The 25,699-nt window shown below is 36.9% G+C and overlaps 1 protein-coding gene across 1 annotated transcript; it reads right to left on the bottom strand.

Annotated features, from left to right (window-relative positions):
• Positions 1-1,431: 1,431 nt before the first annotated feature.
• LARP7 (La ribonucleoprotein domain family, member 7) lies at positions 1,432-25,165 on the bottom strand. Its single transcript, XM_009709734.1, has 12 exons — positions 24,958-25,165; positions 23,402-23,502; positions 23,203-23,286; positions 19,876-20,040; positions 19,091-19,199; positions 17,138-17,512; positions 15,918-16,047; positions 12,848-13,005; positions 11,799-11,917; positions 8,876-9,035; positions 6,517-6,608; positions 1,432-1,547 (listed from the first exon to the last, which is right to left on the bottom strand). The coding sequence occupies exons 1-12, from the start codon at positions 25,163-25,165 to the stop codon at positions 1,467-1,469; spliced, it is 1,782 nt and encodes a 593-aa protein (XP_009708036.1). The 3' UTR covers positions 1,432-1,466.
• Positions 25,166-25,699: the final 534 nt, after the last annotated feature.

The raw sequence follows: 25,699 nt of genomic DNA, 5'->3' as shown, positions 1-25,699 counted from the left end.
TCCCTCCACCCCTTTATCTCTTATCTCGCACTTTTCCCCCCTGTATTTCTGCTATCTTTAGTTTGATGGCCGCTACACCCTCTCCACCGGTGGGTGGTAATGCTCTCCATCCCCTGCCCGCCGCCCCGGGAGAGGCATGTCTTGTCTGCTGTGGGCTCAGGTGCCAATTGGAGCCTTGTGGGAGGGAAGGACGGAGCCTGAGACTGGTGGCACCTCAGCCTACCGACTGTGCAAGTCTTTTCTTAAACAGCAAAAATATACCAGCGTCACCAAGCTTTAGTTTATGATGATACATATCATTAAAATACCTACGCTGGTCCAGGAATTTGAGGGTATTGAATTTAAAAATGTTAGCCTATCTTACCAGCAAAATCTATAGCTGCAAAAACGCCTCCAGTGTCATTGACAGTTTCCTTCAAGAGACTCTGATGGTATTTTAGGAATGTACTTCTAGTTTCAAAATAACTTCCTCATCCTTCTATTTATAAGGACGTTTCACACTTTTATAAACCAATGTATGTCTTACTTGCCCTGCAATAAAAATTCACTAAAACAATCTCACAAATAAACATGTGAATTTATCTTTACATTAATGGAGAGAGAGTTAACAGTAGACTGAGTCATACATAAGCTCAACCTTTTATATCATTCCAATTTTATGTTTAGTTTTTCGGTTTTTAAATACTGCCAACCTACAATGAAATACTTTAAAGCACATTAAGATCACCATTTTAACTTGTGAACTACACAACTTTAACACTTATCTGTAAGTGAGAATTACTTCTGGAGCTAGAGTTACCAGATGTAACAAAGAAAGGTTGTCTTATTTCTTCTTTTTTATTTCCTCCCCTGAAGTTTCTTCTAAAAAAAAGTCTGAATTCAGTTTAGTGTGCACTTCATCCAAGTAAATTTTCTTCCAGGCTTCTCAATGACAAATTTTCTGACAGCCCTAGCCACTTTAAAACACATGGAAGATTATATAGTAATTCTACTGTATTTTAGAACAGTCTGATGGACTAAATAGAAGCCTGAGGTTTATTTAGCATTAACTGGTTTTATTATTTATAGTGTCCTAATGCAGACTGAAGAATTAGAGATGCACAACTGAAAATTTCTCAAGCATTTTATTTCATAACCTAGTGTATAAAACTTCAACATACAAAAAAACCCCAAAACCAGAAGTGAACTAAAGCAAGATCTCTTAATACATTTTTTTTTGGAGAAAGCTTCACCTAAAGGCTCAGAAGCAGTAAACATTCAGCCGATTTAAACACAAGATTTAGAACAATCTTCATACTTGCATTCTGCAGAATTATGAATCAAATGGACCAGGTTTTGATGCCTTCTTAAAAATGGTTTAGTTGCTGTGAGCAGTGGTGTTTGTGGCGTTTGTTTTTCATTGTTTTGTGGGTGGGTTTTTTTTTTTTAAACATCTAGTTCACTTTCAAGATCACAATCAGCCTTGGTTAGTTGTCTTCAGTGAAGCGAATATGTTTACTTGCTTGTTGAGTCTTTTCAAGTCTCATTCTTTCAGCTTTAGCAATCAACTGCAAACAGGAAAAATATTGCAGAAAATATTAGAGGAAAATTATATTGTTATGACTTTGTCTTACAATCATGAATACATTATTCACTGATGTACCAACATTCTTACGAAAAAGCTAATCTTTGAACAGCTGAGCTAACCTGTACATCTGACAAAAATTTAAAGCAGCCCTGATATAACTTATTTCAGTATCATCTCAGAACCACCAAAAATAGTAAGGCATCTCTTCAATCTCTAGACAGTGCAGCATCTTTCATTCCATCTCTTCTTCCTCCAAACATGGTTGAAGAGAACAAAATTATAACTTCAAAAATCCCAGAACACTGTCTCATACAGTAAGTTAAAAAAAACCCTACCCTTTTATTGGATTCATGCTGTTACTGATGTAAGAAAAATGAGGTCAGACCATAAAAAAAATGCCTCAGGAATATTGTGTAATTTTCTACACTCAGTTAGCAAAGAAACAGAACCACTGAAATCTAGATGGGGGCCATCCTTCGGGCTGGGAAAACAGCACAATTCGCATCACAACACTGCTGAGAATTAATCTCAAGAAATAAAGGTGCAGTGTGGAGGAACACTCATGCTAGGAATCCCTAACTGAAATCCCGGTCTGACCAGGGATTTGTTTGTTTTCAGTTGCATTTTGGGCAGATTGCCTAAATTACTAGGGTACCTGGTCAGCTGCCCCCAGTACAGAGGTATGAGAAATGCTCCTGTGGAACATAACCAACCTGCTAATTTTCAACTTGTGTACTGCATCTTCGGGCAGAAAACAAACACACTGAGAACAATGTTAGAAGTATACTTGTTTTTAAAGCATCCATACTAGAACATTCATAGATTTAGCCACAGTACTGCAACAAAGTCATGCTAATACCTCAAAGCAAAGGTACAAGCTTGCTTTCTGCAATGCCCTATTAAGATTCCTTAACCATAAGCAAAAGCTCGGGAGGTAACTGTTACATGAATAAGATAGGGGGAAAAAAAAAAACAAAACCCACAAGCCACAAAAACCTAAAATGCAAGGAACAAGACAGGCTGCCTAATCTGAATAAAAAGTGAGAAAGCAGGAAACTCCTGCGAATCTGTAAGGCACCAGCATCAATCCACATCAACTTATCTGATGGAGACAACTAAAACGTACTAGCTGGCGCTGAGGTAAAGAGGCACTTCCTCACCAGGCAGTCCAGTAAAGAGTTCGCCAGATTTGAAAAGTTTCACATATAAATCAAATTATTTACCACTTATCCATATGACTGCAGCCACAGCTATGCCCTGCGGACACTGCATCTTGTACACAGCATGGAATTGCAAGGCATGCCACTGCACTGATTATGGCAGTCAGGAATCACACTCTACACTGGATGGATTGTCTGCTGTGCTGCAATAATTACACTACCAGTTTTACTGGTACAACCCCCATCCCCCTGCATTTAACTTGATTGCAATCCTTAACATGTTCTCAACAGCATCAGCCCGTAAATTCTGGTAGATGACATTCTCAACCATTCTCCAGAAATAAAATTGAACTGAAGTTGTAACTAAGAGTTACTTTTACTCCCTGGTATCTGAGAAATGGATTAAAAGAGTTAAACTCTAAAAAGAAGTGAGGAGTACAGCAGCTCATTCATTCAACACATGGGATGGAGAATCACAAACACTGCAAGGAAAGCTCAAAGGTGTGAACTGCCCAGTTCATACCAGTGAGTATTTTTATACCAGCACCTCAGAATTTGCAAGAAGCCTCAAGGATTCCCATTTTCAGCTAATCAATCTAGTATCAGCACCTATTTCTAAGCACACCACTATCCATGTCTCCAAACTGGTACCCAGCCCTTCCATAGATAACAACTTCAGAAAATCAGGGAAAGGGGCTTATTTGTGCTCTGGCACAGGACCTCTCCCCATCAGCATGCAGACAGGGAACTGGTCAGTCTTACAAGGACACAGCCCCTGAGCCCCAGGCATTGTCAGAAGAGAACAGCATGGGCTCTGCCCAGGCATTCCCACTACCCTCCTTTCCCATATATTCTGCAAATTATTCCGCCCTTCCCAAATACCCAATTCTCACTTCCTCACCAAATGCCTTTCACTTCTGCCACCACTCCCACCCTCTTAAACTTCCTCCTTTCCTTCTGTGTAACGGGGTGTACAAGGTGAAAACTAGGTTCAGCATCTTAAACTAGGTCCAGCAGCCCCCTCCCCAGAAGACAAGTACCCCAGTGGAAAGCAGCCTGCAGGCAGTCCTGCCTTTACCCTGTGAACAGAAGGCTTTAATCAATCTAGAGACTGATGAATTGCTTCAGGTCTGCATAAACTGGCACTGCCCTAAAGAAACAGTTCTGGCAAGCAGGCTTTCAATCCCTATCACTAAATCACTAAAGTTGTTTTATCACACAGCTGAAGAACAGACTAAAGAGAACATGGACTTGGAAGGGGCAGCAGAGGGGAGCACAGAGGTGACAATGAAGGACCAGGCCTGGGGGGAAAAGCCCGACATTGAACACCTTTTTAAACTCCAAAGGATGCCTAGGCATTACTCACAAGTTCTGGGGAACCTTGGGATATCTGGTTTCTTTTAGACATTTAGTTTATTGCAAGAACTGTGCCAGAGAAACTAAAATCTCTACAGCCTTTTTTTTTTTTTTGGGGGGGGGTGGGTGGGTTTTTGGGGGGGGGCGGGTGGTGGTGGTAGTGGAGGCATTACGCCAGAAACCCTCTGCTGAAGTGATCATTAACCCTTATCCTGGCATGCCACGAGACTCACGGCAGGAAAGCCGAGTAAGCCTGTACTTTTTAGAACACAAGGAAAAGAAGAATCTCAAACAGCCTAAAGTTACACACAAAAGCATCTCTGTGCTCTGTTACTGTGTACTGCCCGTAATGTGACGCAGTCCACACAACAGCAGGTATGTTCAATATTACTATAAATATGCACACTGACATCACTGCAGCTATATAGCTTACATGAATGTAACTTTTAAGCTGGCATGTAAACACTGATGGAAAGAAAGCGTAAGATACTGTCTTTATTATAAAACAGCTAATAGGCAAATGGTCGTCTTCAAAGAGGGATCTTGTAAGGGATTTTAAAGCCTTTAACAGAAGAGATCTTTACAAGAAAGATACACTAATGGCATATTCAGCTGTACATGTTTAATTATGAATTATTGTATTACTTTTTTCCTTTTATTGTGACCTTCAAAAGAAGTCAATTTGGGAGTACTTTGGAAGAATTTACAAATAAAAGATTAAAATTAATATTAATGAACAGAGAAAGAAGCATGTTTCTGGAATACAGACGGTCAGAAAGTAACGAAAGGGTTAAGAGTTACTGACTGCAGGGAGGCATTCTTTTCTTGATGTTTTGCTCAACAGTGTTAGCATTTAAATAGTATTCACTAAGCTTTGAAGTTAACACTTCCCAGTGTCGCAAGGTGATGGGTAAGGGGGAGAAGCAAGAGTTTGCACCCTTGCCGCTGCTATTGTTAGGCAGAACTGAGACAGTTTATATTTGCAAGCGCAGATGACGTACATTACTGGCCAATTTACACCAGTTTGGTCAACAAATACCATTCTTCAAAAGAGGAAGAACAGAAACTTGAGAGCAGGGCACCTACAGTCCAAATTAAAGTCAAAGGTGCCACTGGCACCTTGTTTAAAAAAGTAAAAGTACATTTAAAAAAACACTAAAAAACCTGGCAGCACTCAGTAAAAGGTTCTACACTTTTCACATTCCCTTTCCACTTATATTAAAGAATAAAGTCTAGAGCCAATGCCACTTTTATGTTTTTAAGAAAATTAAATCAGTCGGTTGGGGAAATTCTTTATGTACACATTTGTTTAAAAGAACTAGATTCCCTTGTCTACAGGATCTCTGAAAAAATATTTAGACAAACAAGATAATACTTGCAAAATATGCCTTGTACAAGACAAGGTTTTGACCTGTACAATTGCTGTTCCTTTACGTCAATATAATATTTCTTTTCAATGATATATGGAACAACTAGGAAATTTTTGATAGTGAGTGCATCACTGGAGCATCTAGGAAACAAGGAGTCTTCAAAGTCACCAGCAAATAACTAAAGTCAGATGATTTTAAAGTTTTGCAAGCAACAGCGTAAAGATTCAGGTTAAAGCCAACTCAGAAACCTTATCTGCAATGTGTGTGAAGTAAACCTAGCAATAAAATGTCTGTGAAATACCCCTTGGCTCCTCTCTGTCAGGTAAAGATTCCGACTGGCTTAATCAAGAACCCTTCATGCCTGGAAGGATCTGGGGCAGGAGTGGAGACCGCAGCCTGCAAGTTCATTGCAACACCGTGGCTTGACAAGCACACCAAGGTCAAGGCTGCAAGGAAATGTCACTAGACGTGAGGCAGTTTTGGTCTGGAAGCTGCTCAGCTATGGATGCTCGTGGCAGCGCTCAGATTTGTCTGGATCAGAATGTAGATACACTAGTGCATAGACCCTTCGCTACACTAGGAACACATCAGCATTCACCATAGCACAGAACTATACACCAAAAAAATTGTGTAAATCATGAGAAGAGACAGATACATTCTGGAAAAAACACAACACATTTTCTTTAACATACTACAGAATTAAGACTATCGCACTAGACTTTATCACGCTACAGCAAATCAAGACTACTTAACTTTTTAATGAGCTCATCCAGATAGGGTTTTAAAGGAAATCCAGCTTACAAATAAACTTCATGCCTTTAGCCATGGACTTAACTTTCTCCAATTGTCTCCCATAAAGACAAGCCTTGCATTTGGCAGTTGGACCAGCCACGTGTTCTCTATTTCGTAGCTGTAAAACCCTGCTGCAAAGTCCATAGAAAGTGATTTAACTGGATTAAATACAGAGCCAAACGTTAAAGTATCAAAAAATGTAGACCTACACAGAAACAGAGTCATATTTTCAACCATGGCTGTACAGGAAAAAAACTGACTTGCAGATTACCTTCTCAGTACCCCGTTTCTTTTCTCGAGGCTGGTTGAGTTTAGCTTGCCTGTCCACTAAAATCTTCTGCCAGTAACGTTGTTCATGATCACCTTGAAAAACAAATTAACATTACAGTCCATGAATATAAGTATTCAATACAAGTGGATGCAGTGTTTTCAGCTGTGATGAGGAGGAATCTTTTCTAAGGTAAACACATGTGAAAATACCTGTTAGGGAAACCTAACAAGTATTTCCCCTGTTGTCTTAAATTTCATAGTCAGAGAAGTCATACAGCATTGCAACACCTGATCAACACACACCAAGGTGAACAAAGAAAAGAAAAACTGTCCAGAGAAGCTTAACACCGAGGTCTTTGTGCATGAGCTGGACAGGACTGAAATCAAGGTCCTATGCACTTTATTAACTTTAGGATTGGATTCCCAGGTATCTAACCACGTTTTCCTGAGCAAGGAGTTTTACAAACTTAAGAACAACTGAGGAAATATGCAAACACCACCCTCTACACATAATTAGCAGAAGGAGCTCAGTTTTAGCTAAAGTTCCACCATCGCACTCAGAGGCCCTTTGATTTACTGATGTACTCAATCGATGTACTCAACCTCTGACTAATTTTAAACAACTATGAAAGAAAAAGTAATTACCGTAAGAATTACTGAGATGATTTTGTTTTACCAAAACCATTGTTAGAATGGGGACTTTGTGGGCAGTTTGGAATATCAGAACATGAGAGGCAATATGAGGGGTAATCATTTTGCAGCTTTTTTCAGCAGCTGTTTTACAGCAAGAAGCAGTTTGCCACCGTTTCCTCTGGTTTGTGCCGTAACTATCATGATGGGAATTTTGTGATGTAATGTTGTACAGTCTCATGGGAAACCTTCAGTTACAGGGAAGTTTCCAAGTGATCTTGGAAAAGATTCTCACAAAAGTTATCGAATTAATAATTCTGAGAACCAATTTTGCATACATTTAAACAGCATTATTCATACAATCACAGTAACGTCTAAACATCACCATAGATGTTTACTATCTCATCAGATGAAAAGCTGAAGACATTTAGTCAAAGTCAAGTCCTAAAAAGTAAAATATTACTGGGAAAGTTTTAGTCCCTGCAGTAAGGAAAGTTTCTTTCCTTATTCTCTCTCTCTTTATGCCACCAAGAAAAGCTGAAGTCCTTACTGTGAGTCACTTCTGCATTCTTCAGAAGCCTTTCCATTCTCATTTCAATGAACCAGTTTGAAAAAAACAAAAATCTGGAGAGTATGAATGGAGCACTCCTACAATGTAGTACCTACTCCTAAACTACTACTACACTCTTTTATATAAGGATACAAAACCAGAGATGAATACACACAGAGAACACAGCTGTAAAATGTCGTATTTCAAGTTGTTTCTGGATCTCTGGAACATTAGCAGCATTCAGTGAGTCTCAAACTTTAATTAACTTTAATATGATCATGAAGGTTAATGCTTCCATTATAGCTCTTCCTTCTGCAATCCTTAACTGACATTTATGGGGATTTACATACCTGCCTGCATGAAACTGGGCCCTATGTGAGGATCTGTACAGGAGTATGGTAAAAATATTTAAATACACCGAGAATCTAATCTGGATTATTTTACTTGCTTTTTGTGCTTTTAGGATGTTTCATACATGTCTAGAATTTAGAAGTTTTATGGATACAGTAAGAAAGTTACCCCTCACTTCCATAAAGAGGTTTCTCTACACTTGGAAGACTAGTCCATTCTAATAGAAGATACAATTTAGAACAGTAGAGTAATTTCAGAAAAAAAAAAAACATACATTAGGATGAAGTTCAAAAGTTAGCCAGTAAAAATGTTCATGTAAATACAATTAAAAAAAGGCATTACTCTGGTGTAAGTTATTCAGCTTCCTGAAAAAAAGATTAATTAGAAGGCAAGTGCTAAAACCATTTTAAGCGTATCCATGCTGTTAGATCCTTGTCCTGTTATTTCACACATAAGTTCAGTGTTTTAAAGAAAATCTTAATTTAAAATTCTTTTGCATTATCAGAATGTTATATTCATAAAGCTGAAATGTGAATCAAGTTCTAGTCCATTGCCACTAAAAATGACATAAATAAACCAATCTCAAAAGAACAGAATTAAGCTGATAAAGGCAAGTAAAATGGTTATTCTGCTCTGAACAGGGACATAAAAATTCTTACTGTTTTACCAATTTCACTATAACAGCAAAATGAGAATACTCAGAGGAAAAAAAAAAAAGCAGTCTCTTCCCCAAGACATCTAAATACATCCAAAAAACTACCATGCAATACAATCCTTTTCACTGTACTTAAGTCTTCTCCTGTACTATCGTGAAAAAAAGAAGTCTTACCAGTGAGAACTTCGAATTTCCAGTTGTTTTTGATCTGTATTTCTTTGTATGATTTCATGACAATCTGTGCATCCTCAGGAGTTTTAAAACGAACATGACATTCTGTGTCTCCCTCCAGCATGTCAACGTAAGCAACATCAGCCAGCACTGCCAAAGCATCCTATCAAGGCATATCAGAGAACACAGACCATAAACCAGACTTCAAAAAAAGAATATAAAAAGAGTGACTTTTGACCATTCAATTTGTAGGTCACGAAGTAGAAGGCAACAACTGAACTTTTTCATTTATCAATGACTCCCTTGTCAATCATTTTTGAATTAATGTATTTTCCTAAGAAGGTTATAACAGAGTTCTGATTTATGAGCCTACAACATCTATTTATCTCTCATCCTGCCCTCCAAGAACAATTTAAAGCAGTAATTCCTGAAGATGTCATTTTTTTTGCATAAGAATAATTTTACTAATGGAACATCAGCAATTATCCATTTATTTCAATACTGTACCTGTATGGACTTTTTTTTTTAAAAATTAGTGTACTATAACATTGATATATGTCAGTCCAACAGGAAAATACCTAACTTCATTCTAGGCACGAAATCTATAAAAGCAAGCTCATTCTTGGCAGATTATTTGAGAAATGAGTAGTAGTAAACCAATCCTTCCTATCTTTCTGAAGTGACCTCTGCCTGACAATTTTCCCTGACAGCTGAAGGAAGAAGAGTCGCACACGCTCTTTCCGATTAAGTACTTCACTTGTCATACCTGCTGTTAGGGAAATTAACTAAGAGCACACATTCCTAGTCAATTTTGTGCACAGCAGGCAGCTCAAGCAAGATGCTTCTATTCAAGAATTCCGCACGGCTTTTAACCCTCCGCTACCAAGGACAGCCTTAAAACAAAACAAAAATTAAGTGCCAATACTGTTGAGATAATTTGAGAGCCAATCAAAGCTACTTTCCACTCTTAATTCTGGTATCCCAAAGTCATGCTCACATAGAAAACTACAACGACCCAAACAGTTTACAGGAGTTGGCAAGTGTTATGATCTCTGAGAAGCACCTTAATAGCAAAATATGGAAGTAGCGATGTAAAAAATTAAAACATCAAAATAATATAAAAATGACTCTGCAAAGACCTTTTCAGTGTGTGGAAATAATTAAGCCTGCCGCACAATCAGAAATACAGTTCAATTCTGGAAGTTTATTGAAGAAAAACCCCTGGATGCATTCCTTTGCGGCAGTCTTTGCTGTAGCTATGACAGTCCAGAAACACAGGCAAAGCAAGGTTCAGACAAAGCATTATGCCTTTCATAAAAGGAACTCGTATGGCCAGAGAAATCCAGTTAGCATCAAGTACAGTTTGCAGCTTCTACTGCTGACCCAAAAAAGAGCTGGTACAACCTAAAGATTATTCCTTCTTCCAACTACAGTTGTATTCTTCAATTGTATGTCCCTCTCAAAACCTTCCCTTAATTGTTTGCTAATGTTTTGTGAAATATTTTTTGAAATTTTAAACAACAGCAAAGGCCACCCCAATCTTATTTTGTCCCCCTTTACTTTCATAAAGCATTTTTTTTTTCCCCAAAACACTTCCCTCAAACTAAATCAAAATACTACCTGGAAATACCAAACTAAGTGTGTTTGTGGCTATCGTGGGAACAGTAAACTTACCTCCTGGCCACAATATGTTAAGTTGTGACACAAACTTAACACAGTAAGGTGTATACTGCAGCCAAAGGGGCCCTCAAACGTTAGTGACAACTACTACATTCTCTCAGTGTCTCCAGCACTCAGACAACCGCCTACAAATACACCTAGGCAGATAAGACTGATTAAGTTGAAACCCTGTCATCAGTTTGTTTTCAGTGAGAGACGTCTTGCATCTTGGTTAGATTTATGCACACATTAAACTCCACACGTTTGCAAGCAGCCAGTGACTTCAAATGGACTACTTGGTTATAAACATAGGTAGTTTGAGAAGTCATCTCAGAACTCACATTTAGAACCATTCTCTCATTGTCCTAAGCGGTCTGAATATTTACTCCAACATGAGTTAAAGTTGTTCAAATTCTTTCCAGTTGCTATTCATCCAAAAGTGCAGTTTGTGAAAGCAAATGTCCTGTGTCATATTCATGGAAAATTCAGTATCTGGAAAAAGTCTGTTATTTCCTTTGGAAAACTTAATATTTCCATTTCAAAAGGATGCAGCTTAAAACTGCTATTTTCCTTGAAGGAAAATATTATACTTAACATGTGTAACTTTCATATCATGACATAAAATTAAATTTAAGTTACCCTAAACACTTTTTTTAAATTGAGGAAAAAAAGAGCACTTGCCATAGCAAGGGGGAAGAAAGAAATGGGTGAATTAATTACTGGACAAGATCTACTGCTGTCACTCTCACTGAACTGGAGTTTTTGTAGTTGTGAATTTCTTACTGAAAAAAGAGACAATTGTTGTCTCATGCAGAGAGCATTTTCTTGCCCCCAATTCCCGTTAATGGTAAAAACTCTAATATACTAATACAGATCTCTTGATCTGCATTGTGCCAGAATGACTGGCACAGTAAAAAATACAGAACACTGCACCCACTTTGTCTTCAATTTCTCTTTTTAAACTGGAAAGAACTACTCACCCTCTAGAACATTATTTGTCATTATTTTCATTATAAACTTGACATTGCCTGAAGCACTCTAAAAGCTTATTTTGCTCTGAAACATCTTCTTTACCCTATTTTGTTGTTGTAAAATCTGCCATTAACAGGTACTAGAGAAGAATCTGTACACAGCTACTGGCCAAACAAATAATAATTAAAAAAAAAAAATCAGCAAGACTTGTTTAAATGGTATTCCATATTCAAACATTTGGGGGGCACTGTAAGAGGAAAGGCTAACAGCTACCCTGAGGTTACAAAGGCATTACCTTGATCTGCTTCCTGCCCGGCAGGGGCTCCGTGCTAATGATCTTCACAATTACTCCACTCACGAACTGGGGCCCCATTGTGTTAGACTTGGCAGGAGGGGCAGAATCTTCACTGGTGGCTGGTCAATTTAAGGGTGGGGGAGGAAGAAAAATAAATTTTTTTACATTTATTAGTTTGATAAACTCAGGATGCTATGAAAGCACAGCAGCAACATGATGTACAGAAGAAATGAAACAAGGGGCATCAAGTACTGCTACTGCAGATTAAGCCTTTTTTTTTTTAAAAAAAAAGTAATCTAGGATCCAGACTGTTCAGAAGGTAAAGTCAATGTGAGAAAAAACAAAGAAAATAGCTCCAAAAAGAGCGTCTTAGAGAAGTTTTTACAGCCTACAGGGTCTTCTTATAAGAATATTTTATATTCTATTGATTAAAATTAATAGTTGAACCCTCAGTTTTAGAGTGATTAAAAATAAACAGACAGGCATTGAAATGTCAGTATTGAAGTTAGTGAAGAGAAGTACAGAGGATCGAGAGCAAAAAAGAGCCACCCTATCTCTGAAAAATGTAGAAATTTAACTAAGGTGGCATAATTACAAAGCTACTTTTAACCATAAAGCTGATAAAACCCAATTGCAAGCCATTTTTTGAATACCTTACAGAACAATTTCTCTAAGTAAATCGCTGCAGCTATAGTTAAGCCTAAGCAAATCAGGTCCAAGTTATGTCATCAAAAAAGCTGATTCTTGGTTTACCTCTCTGAGGCTTTTACAATTAGAGTTACCTAAAAAGATCCCCAAGTTTAGAGAAGTGCAACTGGAATATGCTGAAATTACTTGTTTAGTCTTTACTTATAAAATTGCTTAGTCCCAAATCTATCTAAATGGGGGGGTGTTTGCTCTTAATAATATTTGGCCTCCAGAGAAAGCACCAGGATTACAGAAAATAAAACAATTTTGCAGTGTTGAGAGAACCAGTATCTTAAATCACTTATGTTTGTGTACTAGAATCATGAAGAGAACAAGACAAAAACCATCACAACCAGGATTACGTTTATCATTTTCAGACTGAGGCTTTTTCTGTGCACAAGATTCCGTTTCCATCTCTCCCACAGACTCGGGCTTGATTTGAGACATTGTTTTCTTTAAGGAGGCCATACTGGCTTTTTGAAGGGCCAAATATTCTTGCTTCAAATCCATCCATTCGGTCCTATAAGCAGCAACACAGGCATAGGATGTCAGTTGTAAACAAACAAACAAAAAAAATCATGTTTAGAAACTCAGCGATAACTTAAGTCAAAACAGTTTACAAATAGCTTAAGCTGAACTTGGTGAGCAGTGCAGACCACTCTTACCATTAGAGATTTCCCTGCACTCGGGTCAAATTAAGCCTTGTCAATATTTGCATTTTTATTATTTTGCTTTAGCTTTTAATATTCCAGGCAAGTTCTAAAAAGATCAACCTATCAATCAGACAGAGTGACTCCCAAATTTGTTTTACATATTCAGAAAGCACATAGGCCAGCTTGGTAAACTCTGTTTTCTACTGGAACTACACGGAGCATAGGCACTAAATTCAGAGTTAATTCACAGACAGTGAACTCTGAATTCACTGAATTAGTTCAGTGAACCCGCTCCTGTGTTACTATATTAAGAATCAGTCATTTATTTTCTAGAAAAATCATTGATGGAAAATCAACAACTGGTTAAACTCACCAAAAACCTACTGAGATAAGAACATTCCTTACTATTCAAATGCATTTTGGTTAAAAAATACCACCACATGGAAGCAATTTATATATTTACATACATTTAACATGGAGATGTTTCTGCAAACAGCTAGAGCTTTGCTCCACAGAAACACAATGCCTATAGTGCCACTGTGAGAACGACTCATTGTTACCCTAATCTGTGCTATCAAACAAGCTGATAGAGGATTTTTAAAGAGGAGGATATCTTGTGGTAATGGTTTTAGCTGTTAACATTGACAACTGTATACTTCAAAAAAGCATCCAGACTCACCCAGGATCATACATTCTCAGCAGAGCAAGGACATTAAAATAACAAAAGGCTCACGTAATGATTCTTTGAGATAAAAAGGCAACACCATTCCATAGCAAGGTATGGTATAAATACAAGCTCAAGGAGCTACTTCTTCTTAACTTGACTCGAAGGAAGAGAAGGCCATGGGGAATGAGTCAGGCAAGTATTTGCAATGCTTCTGCTCTTTTAAAACTCTTTTTTTTTTACCTCCCTTGCTATAGTTAACTAAAATTTAAACTCTATTTGATGCAGTAGTCTCAGAATCTCAGTGGAAGAGGACAAGCATCTGCTGATAACTGCCGCTTTTTGTGGACCCCTTTTACTTTAACATGGAGGTGCTTTCTGTGATTTAAAAAAAGTAAGTGCTTCCATGTTTTAGTAGAGGTGAATCCTGATCGCAATACTGAAACACTCCAGGATTTTTCGGTTTTTGTCTATACTTCGGTTGCAATATTTTTAGATCCGGGAAAAAGAAAAAGTGAAGAATTTTGGCTGTAAGCAGATGGAAGGCATGCTTCTCCCAACAAGAACTGAAAGCATAAGTGTTACTGAACAAGACAATTTTTCAGTGGCCTGTATGTTGAAAAAATTTGAAGCAACTTTTGGTTTTAAAGGACTCCCTTCGCTTTAACATGGAGGTACCTGCTACCTAAAAAAGTAAGTGCTTCCATGTTTCAGTGGCGGTGGATCCTGATGTTCTTGAACACATTTCTAGAAATTGGCTACAGCTCAAAGAAGCTTACAGTAATAGGTTTGTTTTATTATTATTGCATTATCAGAACTCTGTATATGCTTTTTCTTTGTTCGGTTTTTTTTTTGTTGCTATTTAGTCTCCACTTGTGGACCCCCACAACTTAAATGTGGATGTACTTGCTTTGTCCCTGAATAGTAAGTGCTTCCATGTTTTAGTGATGGTGAATCCTTTTTTCTCAAGTGAAAACACTTTCCGCTTCCTATGAAATGTATTGAAACAGACTGAAACAAAAGTTGTATTTGCACTGCACATGTGGCCTCCATGTTAAACAAAGCACAATTTTGCATCGCGATATGGCACAAGACGGCAAGGACCCCCTCGACTTTAACATGGAGGTAACTTGCTGGATACCGAAAAAGTAAGTGCTTCCATGTTTTAGTTGTGGTGACTCCTAAGAGCCCAATAGTTAGAGGTATGAATATCTGTGAAACTACTGAGGAACCAGGTGTAAATTGGCAATTTGCAGTTACTGGTACAGGCAGAACAGTATTAAGTCAGACTTAAACCGGTATTTGAACCTTTTGAGCTACAGGCTAATACTGTTGCTAATATGCAACTCTGTTGTATAAAAACTGGAATTGCACTTTAGCAATGGTGATGGACTGTCAGACATACAAAGATTTAAGTAGTCTGAATTAAAATATCCCAAAGATTGTAAACATTGTTCTGAAATCGGTGTATACGAGCATGTTAAGCAATAAAAATTCAATAAAGTATGCAAAAGTTTTGACTTTGAAAAAAGCTTCCTGGAACTGACAATTCATCCCAACAACCACATACTCCAGGAAAACACTTAAAATAAAGGTACCACAAAGCAAAAAGTCCAAAAGAACCAATGTTCCAAATGCCCAAGGTTTGGAAAAAGGCAAAAAATTGGTTAGCCAAAAAAAAAAAAAAGGTATTATTTGGCCTTTTGGCCAAATGGTAGCTATCGCTAGTGCCCTTTAAACACAAAATTGTCCTGCCAAGGGACCCAGTGCAGACTGAGATTAAAATCAAAAGTGAGAATAACAAATTCGTAGGTTTTATTACATAAATTGTGAAACCCAGCCTCTGCCTAATCCAGGACTGGATGTGGTAGATAAAGCAAAATGGATCAGCTTTTTTTTTTTTCCCTTGGGGGGGGTGGGCAGGGCAGGGCAGGGCAATGCAGGGGGGTATTGATTATTGAAATCCCTTTTAAGAAGTCAGGTTTTTAAGCAGCCAGCCCACCACTATACCAGCTTAGTGACACCACGGAAAATCCACAAAGCAACTAAACAATAAATACCTCCCCATCCACCAGGCACCATAAGCTAGTCACACAGTTATTTTTCATAACCTACTTGGAGAGTACTCTGAGTGGAATGACTTCTTCACCCATTTTGTGTCTTTCTTTGTGTTTTTTCTTATGTTTCCTTTTAGACTTTGAAAGGGATGTGTCTTTTTTATCTTTGTCATCTTCTGCAGAAATGTCTACATTAAAAAGTTCAAAAGAAAAACATTTAGTTCTAACATTGACAGATACTTAAAGATATTGGTACTATATAATACAGCCTGAATGAAGATTTCCATAAAATGGCATAGTATTTACTTTGTTATCAAGAATATTTTAATGAACACTGGTTCTTTGATTGCTTTCCCAAAAATCAGAACCTACTACTTATTTCTAGTCCACTTTCTCAAGTTACCCGAGTTTAGCCTCTAATCATGGATTCTTGTCAAACCAAATGTGATTTCAATGCAGCTTTTAATCCCATCTATTGCTTTTTTTTCTTATCTCATGTAAGAAGCTGGGATCATCAGCTTTTTCTTTTGTAGTTTAATCTTACTTATCTAGATTCTTATACTGTTGCCATTTGCCTAGGCTGTTTAATCCACACTTTACTTCACCGAAGTTCTATTGATATTAACTTCTTTGTGAACTATTTTTACCTCTGACGAGATTTACCTGCTTCAGTGTTGAAAGTTCTTTCATATTCTCCATGCAGCTTATCTCCTTGGAATGACTCATTATCAGGTTTAAATTTAACTGCAGGGAACCCCACATATTCCTAAACTGACCTTGTTACGCCTCCACTGTATCAACTGTTTTTCACCTACTGACCCAAGCACAACAACCTTTTATTGGTTTTCAGTCTTTCAAAGAGAGAAATTCGGTGTTTGAATCTTTCACCAGCATTTGAAAGTTTTACTCAGTAATCTTTAATCCAAATAATAAACCTATTAGCCTCCAAAAGTAAGTTCACTAATGCACTTGTAGTACACAGATTAACTTGTTATATTTCTTGTTGCTTTGCAGCTATGTTCTTTGCAACCTCCCTTTCCTCACTTGCTTGTTACTCTCGAGCATATCAAGATTCCCATTTACTTAACTTGGGTCACTACAAATACGATTCCAATTGCAAAGAATGCAGTTTCTTGAACTCATGCTTTTCACCTTATCTAGACTTTTTCCTCATTACTAAGGCTACCATTTGTCTTCTGTAAGATATACATCTGCCACTTGATTTCATTCATGCATATAAATCATGACAATACTAAAAAGAGATGCAAAAAACTTTACCATTGGAATCTTTTGGAGCTTCTGTTATTTCTTCTTTTACAGGACCAACTTTATCCTTTTGAACATTCTTCTTGACTTTTGGAGTCGATGTCTCACCATCTCCAGAGCTGGTTCTTTTTCTTTTCCCTGGCCTGCTTTCCCAAGGTGCCTCTGAGCTTTCTGTTCTGTCCCATTTTCTTTTTTCTCTCTTTGAGGGCTGCCTGTGAGTCTCAGTTCCCTCCATTTGTGAACACTCTGATGAAGTCCTATGTCTTTTTGACTTGGGTACCTGCTCTGTCGTAGTGCTCGCGTTTGATTCCTTTGTCTCCACAGCTGCCTGTACATTGCTCTCTTTCTTGATTTTGGATTTCTTTTTTTTCTTCTTTTTCTTCTCTTCTGTATTAAAAATACAGTATTTAAAACTGCCACCGATTAAAAACTAGATTAGGTTAACTGACCTAAGTAAACAATCAGATACCACGTATCATGATAATCTGTGATGTTAAATGAAATGTCTGTCTCCGCTATCTCTAACTGCATGAAAGACGCAATACATTGTCCCAAAGTTCTTCCTAGGCATTTTAAGCAGAAGAGAAAAAAACACAAGTAAGACTCTCAGTCTCACAAAGTGAGAAAGACCTCTGGGTCACAAGGGCAGCTTGATTACAGGATTCCTCAAGTACTTACTCTCAAATTAAAAAGAAAGGAGCTAGACTTCTTTGCTTCTCCTTAACAAATGCACATTTTGTTATGTCACCCCTTACTTGTCTTTGAGAAGAGATACCTTCCTCCTTCCAGGCCAAACAACAAAGACAAGAAAATAAAAAAAGACTGCTGATGGATATTCTGAGACTAAAACAAGATACTCGGCCCAATGAATATATCACAGTATTTATGTAATGAACAACTATTTGCTTACCAAATTAAAAAAAGTTAATGTAACTAATCTGAAAAAAAATTTTATTTTCAATACTGTCTATTTGTTTCAAAGCTACAATAGGCAGGATGCAGCATGAAGGAGTAGAGCGTATCTTAAGTGGGTTTAAAGCATGGTTTAAAAAGCATGAGGTTTGGTTTTTTGGCTCCACAGTTACTGGTATAACAAAGAATCAGTGATAATGGGGAGGAATAAAACATATGATTCATTATTATGCTTATGAAAAAGACAGGAATATGTCCAGAGTCTGGGAAATTGTATTATGTCATAAGAAATTAGGAAAAATGTTTCAGTGATCAAATTTACAACATAATCCTTTGATGTTGCTTTGTAAGTAGAAGATTTTATTTATTGGAAACATGCTAAACTGTGAATTCAGGATTCTTCTCAGCAATATCCCTCAGGCTTTTATGAGTAATTATGAATCATGTAAAGTGGAATTGTAAATATGCTGTAAAAAGTTCATCGCAAGAGTTCCAAAGAGGAAGAAAGGCAAAAATCCTCTGTTTTCACAGCACTCTCACAGAAAGTTTCTGAAGAGAGAAGAATACCACAAGGTTTGCTCAGAAATATGTCAGATGATCACAAACTCATCTGAACAGCACTAACATTTAAGTACAATTTTGCTCTTATGCCTGTATCTCTCCCTGCAATACTAAGTATTTTTAGAACAATCTGTGTCAAATTTGTCTTTTGCTAATGCTAAATGCTTAGGTAATGATTTATTGTACAGTCTGAAAGCTGCTCTGCCAGCCTAACAATGACCAACAGTGGTAGCCAGCAACAGAGGAAAAAAGAAATTAAGTTCTTTATCAAGCAGGAAAACAAAAAGGCAGAAATTTACTCTATTTTAGTTTTACACTTTCATTCTTAAGCCTACATTGGCTAACAAACAAACGGCACCACACATTTTTATTTTTATGAAGTTAAGAAACGTAAGATTACACTGCAGTAACATAGCAATTCAAAATTCTCTCTTTAGAAGCCGAAGCACAAAACAGTTTGTTTCTTGATCCCAATAACTTAGTAACACTTACCTACTACACTGCTATTACTTGTATTCAGTGCAGGAACAGGCTTATTCTTTACTGTTTTGGGGAAAATCCCAGGTTTCCGTGGCGCTTCTTCTGGTGGATTATTCAAAAACTTAAAAAAAAATTAAAATCGACAAACCATTACCAAAACCCCATATTTCCTTATTTAAAGAATCTCCATGCAAGTTAAAACCAGCAGTCCTATATTCATTCAAGAAAGTTGTAGTTCCTCATGACCCCAAGGGTATAAAATTGTTCTTTCAGTGCTTTCAGTGGTGTGGTGGTTTTTGTTGTTGTTGGGGTTTGCTTTTTCAGCACAGAGCTTGCTTGATTTCACATTATTAATGTGATATCTTCATGCATCTGTTACCATTATGATATTGAAACATAAATGCTTTTAAATTTTCAAATCACATTTAAATACAGAAAATTCGGTATAACCATGCTTGCCTGATGAAATTTAATAGCTGCTGTACTGACACACAGAGATCTCTGTTTCCATAAAAGATGCCAAAAGCGGCCAACCAAATTATTCAAAAAAATACCCACTATGCTTCTACAAAGTCTCCAGGTTATTAACAGAATTACACTTTTAAACACTTGTGGAACTGATTTGAGGTCTCGGGGTAGGAGACAGGAATATAACTTTTGCTAAGTTAAGTTTTTAAATCATGGTATTTTAGGAATTTCTCTAAGATTCAGTAGGTGAACTAGTAAAGACTACCCCATCCATATCACAAAGTGACAATCAGGAAGAATGTTAACAGACCAGAGGCACCTTTACTCACCTCAATAGCTTTCTCTGCTTGCTCTTTAGTTTCAAATTCAACAAAAGCAAATCCCTTTGGATCGCCGCTAGTTTTATACCGGGGTATACTGATGTAAACTACATTACCACACTTCCCAAACACCCGCTCAATCCAACTGTGATTGACATTTTTGGGAAGCAGCTCCTGGAAAAAAAAAAGAAAGAAATGTCATTTTCTTACTACTTTATTACCATTGTATCAGATGGTTTACTGCATCTAATTAAAAAGTTGTCACAACAAAATATATTTAAGTTTGATGTGACAACATTGAGAAACTTCTTAATTTCAGTAAGTGTTCTTGTCGAGTGGTCACGGTATTCGGGCAGTAAAAACAGTGGTCTGAAAACGGATCTCTAATCATTTATATACCAATAAGAAATACATTACATATTTAATTCAGATGTTTATCTACCTGCAGCTGTATCTTTGCAACATGAAATATCTTTGTAAATTTAACACCTTTGAGCAAACATATTTCTGCATTGTCTCAGACTATCCACTGCAAAGCACAAGGATTTTTTTTTTTTATTGTTGGTAACCTGGGTATCATAGAAAGAATTCTTATAGGTCAGTAAAGAGTCACTACTGAAACCAATGAATTCCTGTCAGTAGCTGATATTTTAAAGCTTAGCGGTTAGCGCTTACGGCCTAGTTGATCAAATGAAGCAGAAACTTTTAGCCAGCTTCTTGGATAAAACTGTCTGACTTTTATTTCTAAAAATTCCTTATTTTTAGCAACATATTTTAGCAGTTTGCAGACATCATGTCTCAGTTCCTAAACATTCCTGTTCACCAGTCAAAGAGAAATCCTGTCATATCAATTTCTAAATAGACCCAACCGAACACTTTGAAACCCTACTCTCAAATTCGTGCCTAAACAGCAATGGAGGGTCAGGAATACTTCATTTTTTCTATGGCAAGTTACTACACCAAAAGTTTTTCCTTGTAGGAAAACATTATTTCTCACATTCAGGTAGAAAACTATTTTTGCATGAACTTTGCTTGTCTGAGAAAAAGGTTTCATTATGGTTTGATATAAAGTTGAAAAGCCAGTTACTTGAAGCTTTAGAAATATTATGGGATGAGTACAAAAGAATAGTGTATGTGAAAGTGTAGTTTATGTCAAAGCATATAAAAAAGTCACTAACCATAAGATTATTTCAGAGAAATTTAATGAAAACTTCCCCTAAATGAAATGAGATTGTAAAAAATATAAAGTAATGAAGCTACTATTCCTTAAAGGAATACATCTTTAAGTCTCAATTCTTAGTTCAGAAATGAAGCTTTGACTGCCTGCATAAATTCAGAAAACACACTGTCAGAAACAATCCTTCACAGTGGAGGTTTTAACTGTAACCTTTGTATTAATCCAACACAGAAGCCCTTCTTTCACCTACTCCAGAATGAAACAAAACTTCCCAACACTTTCACTACTTCTGCTCCCCCCCATTGCTACATACCAGTCATTTAATATGGCTTAACACTTCTGTAATTGCAGTATAAAGAGCAGATACCTCGTACACTAGTCTAAAAAGGAAAAAAACTCACCCTTTTTGGTAGCAGTAAGAGAAGATAACGCATTGCTACATATTCTCTAAATAAGATCTCTATGAATTCAATAACTTACAAAACACACTAGTTATCTATTTTGGTCTTACAGAAAAGTTTCAAATTAAAAACCATTTAGCTATGTACTTAAGCTATGTATAGACTATGTAGCTCATTAAATTTAGAGCATCTTTTCAAAAAATGATATAGACAAAGTATTTGAGAAGTTCTAAGCAACCCCTGTAATCATGTTAGGGAAATACTATGATTGGCACACTGTACTTAAAAAACCTAATATCCTTTTCCGGGCTTTTGTTAAAGAATTTAACGATCACAGTAATCCAGGTTCTCTTTATCTGGATGGGCTGGAATTTTGCGCAGCATTATTATGCACCTTCATCATAGAAGGCTTGGTGCCTGCTTGAAATTACTAATTCAGCTGCTAACAGCTACAGGTACATACCTAAATTGACATTAGTCATGAAAAGATTTCTTTAGAGAGAAAGGGAATGTCACAGTGGTTTCAAGACTATTAAAAAAAATCGCACAGGATTTTAAGTAAGTGACAGTTCAACCATCAGACCTCTTTCCACGCTACCACTTAAGTGACTCAACAATATGATAACAGCTGTTTCACTCCAACACATCTGAAATACCATGTTGAGGTGCAGAGTTTTTCCAGCAGGACAAGCTATTTTCATTTAAATTAACAAATCATTTCAGTATCGAGGTATACACAGGACAGTATGCTATTAGGAGGAATTTTTATTTTATTTTTTTTTTAAAGTCTACTAAAAATAAGACTAGCTCATTCAGGTACATTCTGCCTCTAAAAGAATGATGTCTGTGTGTTACAAAACACACATCTGTTAGTGGACTTGCACTAACAGATTTTGTAAACAGATTGTACTTTCTGAAGTATTTCTGTTTATCTTGCAAACTGAGCCAGATCCTGTTTGATTAAACTAATAAAGTTATTATTATAAAGCTTTGAATGCATTACTGTAATTCATAACCATTTCTTGGTATCAGTGTTGCTCCGCTAATGGCATTAACTAGAAAAGCCCAGTGAAAGCAGCAACAGCTAAATGAGAGCACACTTTTTCTTACTAGTACGTGAAGCAGCTCTTTGCTCAGCATTTAAAATGATTTAAGCTTGTACAAGAAATTGGTGTACCAAACTAATCCCTTTCTTGCCATGGTCACTGCCAGCGCTCAGCTGCCTTTGCTTAATTTATTTCCCTTGCATACACCGCACAAGTAACAATAGACAGCCACCTGCCCGGTCCCTCTCAGTCTTAAGAACATTGATGCACAGAAATTCTGATACAAAAAAATATTTACTGCATTAAATATGAATATTAACCCCACTCTATGGGCCTTAGCATTACAAGTTCAGTACACCTACATAATGCATCTCCCTCCCTCACACTGACCTTTTCTTTTGGAGGAGAAAAAAAAAAAAGACATCAAATTCTATTAGCTTTTATAATTTATGTAAATGTTTCTTGTAGTAAATCCATGACATTTTCAAAGAAAATCTACCTTCTCATTCTGGTAAAACTATGTGGCTGCTTTATGTTGGTTTTGTTGCTCTTAATACAGTAAATAATATTATGCAATTAGATTGTCACAGACAAGGCACAGTGGGTTTTGCACTCTTAAGGAATTAACAGCAAGAAAGCTTAAAAGAGTTTCCATAGTTAGAAATAAACCACTCTGCCAGACACAAGGCACATACAGCAAGTACAACCTTACCACATAGACTGTACGACTATCCACATCCTTTGGCTGCTCACCCAGCGGCTGGCGTCTTCTGATTCTAGTTCCTTCTAAATCCAACTAAAAGTAACAAGAAACGAACAAGCGTTTTCCGTAAGATTACTGCCTACTTCAGTACCACTACTATTATTACTCCAGCATTAGCAAATAAAAAAAATAGTGAAATATTAAATACCTCTACAACAGATGAACTTTTAACTGCTCGAGCTATCAATTTTCCATCAGTAGTCAATTTTTTCATTTTGTTGAAAGAAACAAGAAGTGATATGTCAACATCTAGGGATAAAAAAGGATAAAAAAGCATTAGTTATGTGTTCTAATCTGACACTAAGACTCTGCCAGTATTTTTGTAAAACAATCTGCAAGTCATAAGTACAGTACGTAAGCACACTGCCAAGGATTTACAGAAACTTTTTACCATCAAATTTAAAGTTTCAAGTAAAACTATATTTAATTTTATTTTGTGCTAATCTCTATCAAAGGAATTTTGTTCTTTTACTCCCCCCACTGATAACTATTGTCTTTGAAAAGAGGGGAAGAAAGCCCCCTTTCTGATGTAGTTTTACAATACAAAAACAATTTGCATTGAAAACATGCCTCTCCTTCAAGTACTCAATTAAGTGTTTAACCCAGTCTTCTCAAGACAAAAGCGCCCCTGCTTGCACTTCAGTTGCAACGACTCATGCTGCTAAAACCTTGGCAGAAAATTACATAGACTTAATAAAAAAGTTAAAGACATCCAAACTCTAATATCTCTAGAAAATGTAGGGTAAACTTTATTCCTCTGAAGGCCCTTTTTGTATTTTAAAACTGGCTTGAAGTTCAATGTAATTGAGGACTATACCAAGTAGTTAGAAGGCTATACTTTTCACAGAATGTAACTGGACTAATGACTTACACCTCAAATAAATATGGACTCCTTAAGAAAACAAAAATAAGTAAACACTTGTGGAAACTGCTGGGTTTTTTTTTTGTTTGTTTTGATGGGAAAGGACTGCCTCTTTTTACAGACCTACCGCACTTCTAGTTTATCTGGCATAACAGAGGTAATTCAACAATTATACTGATAGACTGTATTTACCACACACATACTGTTTTTTAAAGCAAAAGCATACTAGTCACTGCAGCTAATGTGTAAATTCATTTCTTCAAACTGACAAATAGTTTCAGAACCAAGCTCAATTTCCCACTCTGAAGTGTAATCAACCATGACAAAAATTGTCTAAAGGAAAGAGACCCACAATAGCACTACATGCAAATATACCATTTCTCACACATCAAACCTGTGCAGAAAACAAAACAGAGAAGTATCTATATCTAATCGCAAATCCAAGTGACACTTCAATTTCTGCGTATATCTACCCTACAAGTCAAGCACTGTACCTCCAAGTGCACAATGACCCTTGTTTGTTTGCTTATTTTTAAAATTATACAAAGTTAAAAAAAGAAAATCAGGTATCCCAAACAGTCATTCCTACCCTGGCAGATGCCTCTAACTCATGGCTGGCAGTAAAGGAAACTAAAAGAGAAACACTAAATACAATTTCTAAAAACTAGTGCCAAGCTCTGCCTTCGGAGCTGCTAACCCTAACGCTGGTTTGCAGCATGAAAATTCTGTCTCCCCCAGGAGCAGACATGCACCTCAAAATAACTTGTAACCGTCAGGAGCAATACAGTGAAGATGAAAGTTAAACACATCTGTTTACTGAAATACACCGAATGTAAACTTACACCCATCTCTGGACTTTTCTATTTGTTCTCGGAGAAATCTATCTTTGTGGAGATTAACATCGCCAAACCAGAAATCCACTTGTTTCGCTATATCTGCGAGCACCTGTTTAACCCTTGACCTCTTCTTTTTCTCTCTCTCCTTTTTCTGTTCAGTGCTTTCTTCTTCCATGGCTTTGTCTCTTGCAGTTTCAGTCTCCATTCCTGTCATTCTGTCAACTGAAAGTGAAATATAACCTTTGAGAAAAATCAAAATATTCTTATTTCAAGGAGTAAACATTCTGGTTTTATCTTGCATTAAAAACTTCATGCACCTCCTGTGAGCCTACGTGCCATTCATTATTTGTAGTGTAGAAAAACACAAAGCATAGAGAAGATGAGGAAAATTAGGTCACACAATGACTGTGCTATGAAGACTAAGCTGGAACTCATGTCCCATGGCACATAGTAATGCCCTTTAGGCACAGAGATTCACTGGACACAAGCTGGTACCAAACTACATGCTTTTCATTTAAAATTTTACTATTACGTCAATTTAGAATGTCTTGTAAACAGTTTGGCCTCCCCATTGGATTTCTAACAGCAGGTTTTGAATTTCAGCAGCAGTCACTGGATTCACAGTTCCAATTGGTTTTGTGAGTTATCAGACAAGTAGCACTATAAAAAAACCCAAACAGGCCATTATATATAAAAGTTAATTCTTTAAAGCACTTGTGCAGGTCACAAAATATGTTTTAATAATACA

Source organism: Cariama cristata, unplaced genomic scaffold (genome assembly GCF_000690535.1).
Source record: "Cariama cristata isolate BGI_N322 unplaced genomic scaffold, ASM69053v1 scaffold2630, whole genome shotgun sequence".
Taxonomy (NCBI): domain Eukaryota; kingdom Metazoa; phylum Chordata; class Aves; order Cariamiformes; family Cariamidae; genus Cariama; species Cariama cristata.
Note: the sequence above shows the minus strand (reverse complement) of the source record. Positions and strands in the feature narration are given on the sequence as shown.